The sequence below is a fragment of the Dipodomys spectabilis genome, unplaced genomic scaffold (assembly GCF_019054845.1).
Source record: "Dipodomys spectabilis isolate Male_0828 unplaced genomic scaffold, ASM1905484v1 ptg000069l, whole genome shotgun sequence".
NCBI classification, from domain to species: Eukaryota; Metazoa; Chordata; class Mammalia; order Rodentia; family Heteromyidae; genus Dipodomys; species Dipodomys spectabilis.
In genome coordinates this window covers 7,866,032-7,876,657 of record NW_024870746.1, presented here as the reverse complement: position 1 = coordinate 7,876,657, position 10,626 = coordinate 7,866,032, and the positions used below count along the sequence as shown (strand labels likewise).

The window sequence follows — 10,626 nt, the reverse complement described above, 5'->3', positions numbered from 1 at the left end:
CAGGGGCCGGGGGAGAGGAAGCGGGGAGGATTGGGGGGGCAGGGGGAGGATGGGAAGGGGAAACAAAGGAGGAGGCTACAATGCTTGATAAGAAATGTACTCATTATCTTGCCCATGTAATTGTAACCCCTCTGTACAGTATTTTCACAATTAAAAAAACACAAACAAACAACAACAACAACAAAAAAGAAATGTACTCATTACCTTGCCCATGTAATTGTAACTCCTCTGTACAGTATTTTCATAATAAAAAAATCAGCAATTCCTATTAAATATAGCCAGGTGACTGGGAAGGTGGCTCAGTGGTAGAGCACTTGCCTTGCATGCATGAGGCCCTAAGTTCGATTCCTCAGCACCATATAAGCAAAAAGAAAAAAGCCGGAAGTGGCGCTGTGGCTCAAGTGGTAGAATGCTAGCCTTGAGCTGAAGAGCTGAGGGACAGCGCCCAGGCCCAGAGTTCAGGCCCGAGGACCGGACTCAAAAATAAAAAATTAAAATTAATAAACAAATATAGGCAGGGACTGGGAATGTGGCTTAATGGTAGAGTGCTTGTCTAGCATGCGTAAAGCCCTAGGTTCAACTCCTCAGTACCGCATAAACCAAAAAAAGCCAAGTGGTAGAGTGCTAGCCTTGAACAAAAACGGTTCAGGGACAGTGCCCAGGTCTTGAGCTCAAGGTCCAGGACAGGCGAAATAAATAAATAAATAAATAAATAATGTGGCCAGGGCTCTGTGTCCCCTTCCCCTTTTCCTCGAGATAACTATCCCTTTTCTTCCAAGGTTCCATTTTCCAAACACTTTACACATCTTTTCTTTTCCCCAGACTCACTGCAGTATAAGAATGCTCACTTTAAGCCAAGCACTGTAACTCACACCTGTAATCCTAGCTACTCAAGTGACTGAGATCTAATGATCACAGTTCAAAACCAGCCCAAGCAGGAAAGTCTATAAGAGAATCTTATCTCCAATTAAGCACCACAAAAGTCAGAAGTAAAGCTGTGGCTCAAGCTGTAGACTTGAGTAAAAAATGTTCAAGGACAGAGCCCAGGCTCTGAGTTCAAGCCCTAAAACCAGAAAGAAAAAAAAAGTTCACTTTAAAGGACAAAGCCCAGCCCAGGAACCAACCCTCCGAGAGGGGCAAGCTCAGCAGATGCTGGCCACGGGTAGGGTAACTCCAACCAAACTCTACCTTGTTGGCAGCTCTGGTCCATGGAGGCTTCTGTAGGGTGTGTGAGGTCTCAGGAGCAACTGCAATAGGAACATCTCACTATTGACATAAAGAAGGGGTTCTGAGTGTTGCTCCCTTGTGATATTTTGAGAGAATCATTTCCTTCATTGATGTCCCATTCTAAAGCTTTTCTCTTCCTTTCAGTTTTTACCATCGGCAGCAGCAGCAACAGTGCAAAGGCCCGACAGCCCCCTCCCAAGATACCTGAGCCTTGTCCTCCACCCTTCACCCAGCAGAAGTGGCCCCACTGCCAATAAACCCCCATTCCAGCAAGAATAACACCCCAAAAAGCAGAAGTGACCCTCAGTGTCCCCAACCTGGACATGGAGATACTTTGTCTTCCTGCATACCTCCATCACTTCCTTTCCAGCAACAACAGGGAAAATCATATAACCTTCAAGTTGACATCTGTCCTTGGACCAAGAAGAAAGATATAATCTACTGGGATTTCCTCTCCAAATCAACAACTTCTCCCACCTCAATGGTCTAAACAGAAGTGCCACCATCTCAATCTTTACCTGTGGTTCACTTGTGCCAATATGCCCAACTCCTGCCTCTGCTGCAACACTGCCTCCTGCTGGTTGGTTGTGCACGATCCACAGTAAGAACAGAACTCACTCGGCTCTTTCTCGGTAGGACTGAACAACTTTATTGAGGTTTTTTTTAGAATAACAGAAACCAACCATTTAAATCAACGTAAATTTCTTTCCAGAGTTCTTCATAGCACAATTCGACACTCTTTGGTGAAGACAATGAAAGCTTCTGCTTTCTATTTTCCCTAAAACTTTGCAAAAACCTTTCATGAAGTTCACTCCACTGGACTCAGAATTTATTCTAAGGCCTGTGACTATTCTTCTCAATTTCCAATTAAAGAAAAAAAATGTTTACCCCTGAGTGGCCATGTACCTGCTGAGGATGGGAGAAAAATCACAGAGGAACAAAAGTAAATAAGTTGGAATGACCCTGGTGGCAATCAAAGGCTCCAAGAAAGTGACCTGGGGACCCCGCTCAAACCAGAGAGTCCTATTCTCTTCTCTGTCTGGTCATCCACTCTCAATCCCTAAGATTCCCGTTGTCTCCCGGACCCATCTCTTCACAAATCACCTACCTTTTTCTCACAAAGATTCCCCCCCCCCCCCCCGCCCCACAGAGAGGAGGGGTAGGGGAGTCAGGAATGCAGGCTGAGCTGAACATGAAGGTAAGGTTGACTCAGCATCTGAGATCAGAACTCTGAGCCTGATTGGGAGAAATCAGGCAAGAAATGTATGAGGGTAAAAAGCTTGGGGCCAGAGGAGGTTATTATGGCAGGAGTTCTCAGACTCTTTGTTCTGGAAAATTATTTACGTTCTTAAGAAGATTGAGAGACTCAGGGAGATTTCATTCTTGTGAGTTGTATCTATTGGTATTTCTTATGTTAAAATTAAAAGTGGGGGAAATAATTAAACACATTATACATATGCACCTTCTATATCAACTCTCAGAGAGATGTTAGTGTTTTGTATACATATACCTTCTGGAAAAATCTTACTGGTAACTCAAAGTAGAACAAAAAAAACGTGAATGAACCAGGTCCTAGTCACTCACACCTATAATCCTAGCTACTCACACAGCTGCTGAAATCCAAGGACAGTGGTTCAAAGCCAGCTAGGGCAAACAGTTCATAAGACTCCTCTCCAATTTATCACCAAAAAGCTAGAAGTAGGGCTGTGGCTCAAATGGTAGAGCACTAGCTCAGGGACAGTGCCCAGGGCCTGAGTTCAAGCCCTAGGACTACCACAAAAAGAAAGGGAATAAGGAAGTCAAATCCTGTTTTACATCATTATTTTAAGAGAGTTGACCTCTCTGTCCCTATTGAATGCACCTCAGGGCTATTCAAGGTCCTCCCATACCTGTTAAGACCACTAGTCTAGTGAGTCATTGTGAGGCCAGGTCCCCAGGTCTCTGAAGAGAGAAAGCAGCACAGACAACCAAGAAAGTTCTCCTTGAGCTTCTATCTCAGGCTCCTTACAGTATTATGTTTGTCATTAAACCACCCTGCCAAGTTGCATTCTGCATTTTGATTTACCAATCATTGATTAACACTGCTAACTCAGAACTGATTTCAGCAACCAGGAGCAATAAAACCTATAAAGTGTTCTGCTAGATAAAGCTGACGATAAAGAGAACAGTGCATATATCTGTCGGGGGGGTGGGGGGGGGGCTGGGGGTGTCTGAAGGAGCCTCCTTCGAGGTCTGCTCAGCTGGTGTGTTGTGCTATGTGGACCAGTAGACTGATCTGTATTGAAAGGCAAGAATCCACTTACACATCTAATGTTTGGTGTTCATTCTAGATAAATGAATGACAATTCTAATACAAACAAGAAAAGAAACGCAATTATTTTTAAACATTGCCCCTATGGAAGGACTTTGGTCCTTCATTCAGAATGAACTGAATTCTGTCAACAGCTCCTCAAGCTTGGAAGAGAACCCTCCAGAAAGCCATACCGCCACCATTGCTTCAAATACACCCTGGTGAGACATGAGCAGGGGACCTAACCCAGGCAATGCAAGATTCCTGACCCACAGAAACATTAGATGATGCATGTGCAGCACTGTAAGATAATAAATATGAGACCACCCTCCCCCACGGTCTAACCCTTGTTTTCACTGTATTTGATGCTGGTATAATTTGGGGAGCTGAAGAGAAAAAACAAATTGTTTAAATAGGGATACTGGTTGACCCATTGCACCAATGAGATGTACATGACACTATGTCAAAAAACTAACTTTACATTTTAGGCGTTGGGGGGAGGGATGTAGGTGTGGAGATGGGAGGGGAAAAACAAAGGAGGAGGCAACAATGCTTGATAAGAAATGTACTCATTACCTTGCTCATGTGATTGTAACCCCTCTGTATAGTATTTTCACAATAAACTTATTTTAAAATAAATAAATAAATATGTGACTACAATATAAAAGCAATACAAGTACTACAAACACTTTCTTGTCCCACTGAATATTTTCTTTCCCAGGTTAACCATCCTCAGTCTTTTTCTTTTGTTGTTTTTTCAATCATTTTTATATAACATGATTTTCTAGTTCTGTCATATCTTTTTTTCTCTCATTGCAAAAAAACAATATTCCTCTTTTTTTAAAGGAGGGGGGAGATCTTGTGAAAATAAAAACAACAACAAAGTACATCTAACAGGAAAAACACAATGATAAATATCTCCAGTCATATTCACACCCTGCAGCAACACAGAGAATTGACCATTTGGTACCTTCAGGTTGTGGCAGAAATCCAATGGAAATATCCTAACCACAGAGTGAAGAAAAGTAAGAGAAGGCAGAGTATTGCTCCCTTACCTCCTCTGAATGCTTGAGTATTCAATTCTCCTCTTTTTTATTGTAAAACTGTGAGTTCTTGGCCAACCAATGTAAAGTCCCCATAGGACTGAAGAGAAAGGTCCTATCAGCAGTAGCCACAAAGCCAAGTCTCCTGCTAGCTCCTCCCCCAGGGCTCCAGAGAGTGCTGGCCACCCTTCCCAGCATCCCAGAAATCCGTGCAGTGCCCACTTAATCAGCAGCAATACTGGCAGATGAGATAGTCTCTTAAGCCACCACACAAATCCATACTCAAGTGATATAGAATCTCTCCTGTTTACCACATATGCCTCCTTCCCCCAGACTCCCATCCTGAGCATCCCAGAGGCCTCAAGACCCCAACTCTCCAGAGTTCCAAGAATACACTCCAAGAATATACCCTAGGTTTCCACAGGCTTCCCAAGAAGCCGCAGGGATGAGACAAATGTACTCCCTGAAACTTCTTTGGGGCCTAGTATACCATCCTTCCCCCCTCTCCATCTTCTCTTGTTCTATTGGGGTAAGAACAGATTGCATGACATCCATCCTTTGGACAAATGTAAATGTGCCATGCATCATTGTTGACGCTAGGTACAATGTTATATGGCAAGATATCTAGAGCTTATCATCTTATATGCCTGTTGATTAAGAACTCCTCACTTCCCCCTCCCATAATCCTTGGTAGCCACTATTTTCAACCTCTAAGTTTATGAACTTGACTGTTTTAGGTAGCTCTTAAAAGTGGGCCCATGCAGTATTTGTCTTTCTGGGTCTGATTTCCTCCACTCTGTGTAATGTTCTCAGTGGCAAGTGTTGTTGGATTTGACAGAATAGCCTCCAGGGGGGGAGGGGGGCCTGAATAGTATCCCATTATATGTCAATGCCACATTTTCTTTATCCATTCATCTGGCAATGGGCTACATCGTTCACACATTTTGGCTGCTGTTTGATGGACAGGGTTGAGTCTTCCAGCTGTGTTGTCCCAACCTATACTGCCTCCTGGTGGCAAAATAAGCTCATTACAAAAAAAACATGAAAACCTTGTAAAGAACAGCTAGCTAAGAAATTGAGAAACTCTATCTTAAATCATCTGAAAATCCCAGGAATTTCCTGAATTTATTACCCCACTTAAATGAAGAAAAATGAGTCTCTGTGTGTTTTTTTTTCTTTTTATTCTTCTTTGCATTTGCAAACATTCCCTCCATTGTGCTCTGAGCCAGCAGAGGGCATGCTGAGAGATTTCATCTTTGTCTCTGCTCTTTCCATTAAAGAATCTGAGACTGGGCACCAGTGGCTCATGCCTATAATCCTAGCTACTCAGGAGGCTGAGATCTAAGGATCATGCTTTGAAGTCAGCCTGGGCAGAAAAGTCCCCACAATTCTTATCTCCAATTAACCACTCAAAACCCAGAAATGGAGCTATGGCTCAAGTGGTAGAGCTCTAGGCCCAGGCCCTGAATTCAAGCCTCATGACCAACAAAAAAATAAAATAAAATAAAGGGATCTGACCCAATGAGACCCCAGTTAATCCCCCTTGCTTTAAGCTAAGATAGTAGTGAAACCACAGGAAAATAAAGGGGGAAAAGTTTGATCGGAAACAAGAAGTACCCAAAAGTAGAATATGAGTATGGATAAGTATGGCAGAGTGGGAAAAAGGGAAGGGAGAGGAGGATTTAATCTACACACTAAATGTTTCCCTTTGCACAGGTGCCACTTTCTAAGTTCAGATTGTGTCATTCACTCATCTCTCCATTCAGCCTCTCTTACTGAGCCCCAGCAGACTAATAAAGTTTGCTCTATGTTTCATTTCAGTGGCATTTTGCTGCCATTATCAGCTGCCCACCAAACCCCCAGCCCTATGTGAAACTGGTAGCAAGGATACTAAACGTGACATCAGTGGTAGTGTTGATGTCTCAGGAGGAAAGCTTTACAGGCCAAGAAGGTGATGGGCAAATTATGCTCTGTTGATAGTCCAGTAGATGATATACAGTCATTCAGGGGGAACTTGTTCAAGAAAAAGAAAAAATAAAGAAAGAAAGCTGACAACAGTTCAAAGAAATCACCACATCTTTGACAGTAGTGTCACAAATGACTGTAACTCTCCAGATCCAAACTGGTAGCTTTGATCCAAGGCTGAACAGCATGTGAGGCTGGACAGAAATGGATATGGTAACAGCTTTGAGGAAACAGAATTCACGAGCAAAGTTAGAGGAAGGAAAGTGAGGAGTAAGCTGCAGCAAAACTATGACATTAACACCAGTTATCTGGGAAGCTAAATTCTTACCTACTTTCCCCTTTAGGTTCATTCAGGTTTTAATTATATATGGCATTGTTTATCCCTTGTGAAGATCAAGAAACGCTTTATGAGGATTCTCTATCTTCACAGTCCCTTTTCTTTCCTGTCCCTTAACCTCTCGTTAGACCATTGCATGCTCATCCATTCCATAGAGTTGAGGTGAAATAAATTCAAATCTCAAGTCTTCACAGTGACACAAATGTCAAAGACACATTTCCAATAACCACTAGAGACACACCACTGTAACCACACTCTACTTTCTCAGGTTCAAACACCTCTTCCTATCATGCAAACCTATTACCCTGCTTCTTCAGCTTTCACTACCATCTTGAAATGCTACCATCTTGAAACTGAGTCATCTTCAATTGTTTCTTCTTAATTATTTTAAAGTTAACAACCCAGCCCCATGAATTAGCTTGATGCTATTTCTCTCACTGGTACTGTCTCCCACTACCACTGGCTTCTTCAGATGCAAAGACTTTTATAATTCCTTTGAAGGAACCTATTCTGGCTTCACACTGCCACCCCATCAACCAACGCATTGCATCCCTTGCTTTCGGAATTTCAACACGTTAGACATGATCGCACCACAACTATAATGCAAAGCCACTCACAACTCATCAGTAATGATTGACAACATGAACCTCCAACACCTCAGTGCAGGTATTGTGTCAGTGTCAGCCCCATTTATCTTCCCCATACTAATCTCCCACTACCATCCAACCCGAAAAAAAAATAGCTCAGATCTTTCACAAGGCCAGGAAAAACCTCTGAGGGGCAGACCTTTTGACTCGATGGATGGATCTGACCACTCAGCAGTGGTCAGGAGCATCAGACTCACTTTCTAATACAGAATATTTATCTTGGATATCGAAGTAGACACCCTGATTGTATAAGCAATCATGTACACACACACACACACACACACACACACACACGAATATGTTCAAGAACACTGAGAACATGTACTCAAATAATCCTGAGACTTGGGTCCCAGAGGACAGAATGGTAGAGGAACTTTCAGAATCTTACATTTGAAAAATGGGGGAAAGAGAGAGTAGCCATCAGAATGATCCAGAAGATCAACCACAGCCAATGTGGAAAACAGGTAAGTTCAAAGGGAGTTAAAATTTGGGGGAGGATAAAGAGAAAGCAGAGATCATTGTTAAACTGTAAGCTAGCTTTTCTGCTCTTGGCAACAATAAGTCTCCTTTCCTTGATGCTCAGGGGCATTCACTACAGCCTAATTCTGCAAGCATCAAGACAGTGATGAATCATAGCTATATATATATATATATATATATATATATGCTCGTCCTGGGGCTTAAATTCAGGGTCTGAGAGCTGTCTCTGAGCCTCTTTCTGCTCAAGGCTAGCACTCTACCACTTAAGCCACAGCACCACTTCCAGCTTTTTCTGAGTAGTTCAATGGACATACAAGTCTCATCACTTTTATACCCGGGCTGGCTTTGAACCGCAATCTCCAGATCTCAGCCTCCTGAGTAGCTAGGATTACAGATGCGAGCCACCAGCGCTTGGCTCATGGCTATATTTTTATGTCAATGGTTTGAGTTGAGTTGGAAGCCCTGAAGTCACCCAACAATCACTACTCATGATGCTGCAGTGATGTCATAGTGGAGCCCAACTTTATCCTACCCACAACCTTCTCAGAGCTCAGCAGAGGAACTAGAGGGAGATTACACCTTCCCAAACACAGCTATGCCATCTGCTTTTATTTGAACAACTTGTCAAGTTCACCAGCAACACCAAGGGGTGAGTTGCAGCTAAACAACTAGAAATGACTGTCCTGGTCACTTCTCTTTGTGGGAGTGGCCTACACAGTGCAGGACACAGGGTGGTTATGTTCACTGTCATTTTTTTTTGGGGGGGGGGGGTAAAAACAAAGGTGCACTTCATGCTGGTACACACCATCTTAGAGTTCACGTTTATGATCTGACTTCCCAGAAAGCATACTAATTTTAAAACTAGCTTAGCATTACATTTTAAAGTTTCATATAATGGACATGTAATTGTATTTGTATATGGTTAAAGGAAATCAAAGATTTGTCAATTAGATCAAGTTTGAAATCTTGTCAAAGACAGAAATGCTCTGTCCACATTTACAAGATAAATCTTCCAGAGAGACATACCTAGCTTAGGACAAAACTCAACACAGAAGAAAAGGACTTGTCTTCAAAAAGTCCTATTTTAAGGTTCTCACATTCATATCGTTAACTTTCATATTTTGATAAATTAGAATTTCCCCCATTCATTTCTTTCCTCATGTCTTTCCTTATGACTCACTATTAGCAAACCTAACTTGAAACAAGGGAGGGGACAATTCTAGAATGATCCCTAGAAATTAGCCATAGCAGGGATTCAGTTGCCTTTCCCAGAGAAGAAAGCAATTTTCAAGATTTCTGGTGGCCAACGTAGGACACAGGGTTAAAAGAAGTGCCTGCAGTTCCCAGAACCCTCACATACCTCCCATTTCTCTCCATAAGGATGGAGAAGCCGCCTTACCAGTGTTCTCTGGAAACTGGGCCATGTTCTGGGTTCAGAGAACTCTGGTAAAGTCCAGTAGCATGCTCAGAGTCATGGACTCCTTGAAATACTGGTTTAAATAAATTACATAAAACCTATGGGGTTACAGAAAACACCAACAATATGAACCTATAGTTATTGTGGTTGGAGACAAGGAACATCCAGGACCTTACCTTAGAAGCCCCCATGAGAGAAAAATCAAAGAAAAAGTAGAGAGATGAAAACATGCTGCCACAAATCCAGAACAAGAATGGGGACACTTCTTAGAGGAGAAGAGGGGAAGAATGCAATCAAGGATTCAATGTATGGCTTACAAAATCAAGAGGCATGAGAAAAGGGGTGGGTGGGAGAGGGGGGGATGAGGATGTTGAAAGAGGTGGCATTGATCAAGACACTTTGTACCATAAACTTTTGTTAAATGGCAACTCCTTTGTACAACTACTTGAAGGTGATGTTGTATGATGATGATGATGATATGATGATGATTATACTGCTACTAATACTACTAATGACAATAGAATGAGGACAGTCCCTAAAAGTTCTAGAACCCCAACACGTGTTAGGATAGGCTTCTTAAGCACAGGGGTGGGCAGCAGTTGTGAGTAAAAAATGCCACAAGAGCCCCTCCCACCAACAACCTGTCTCCCCTTGCTTTGTAGGGCCTACTTGCTCAAGAAACAATGTCAAGCAATGATAATAAGCCTATGGACACGGGGGAGAGGCCCCTGAACTGTGACCCCAGGTGTGAACAGAAGTGTGAAGCCAAATGCCAGCCCAGCTGTTTAAAGAAGCTGCTCCAACGCTGTGCGGAAAAGTGCCCAAAGGAAAAGTGTCCACCACCACCTCCATGCCCTCCATGCCCCCCTCCGTGCCTCCCGCCCTGCCTCCCAGAATGTCCCCCACCATGTGCCCCACCACCGCCATGCCCTCCACCGTGCCCTCCCGATCCCTGCTCTCCTCCTTGCGCACCCCCAGAGTGAAGCACCCTGGGGCAACCCCCCCACCTCAATGCCACTAGTACCGCCACCACCCGTATGACAACACTGTGGGGCTGAAGTTGAAACCATGAACTGACAAGTAAACGTGTTCCTCTGCTGTGCAAGATTTCTGGTCTTGGTGGGTTTGGTATATTTTATTGTTGTTGCTGCTGCTGCTGCTGTGGTACAGAGGCAATCATTGGGGAGTATAAGGGTAGAATCCCAGACCTTCTACCATGA

At 43.2% G+C, this 10,626-nt stretch overlaps 1 protein-coding gene across 1 annotated transcript; it reads left to right on the top strand.

Annotated features, from left to right (window-relative positions):
* Positions 1-10,089: 10,089 nt before the first annotated feature.
* Positions 10,090-10,389, top strand: Lelp1 (late cornified envelope like proline rich 1). Its single transcript, XM_042681499.1, has one exon. The coding sequence runs from the start codon at positions 10,090-10,092 to the stop codon at positions 10,387-10,389; it is 300 nt and encodes a 99-aa protein (XP_042537433.1).
* The last annotated feature ends 237 nt before the right edge of the window (positions 10,390-10,626 follow it).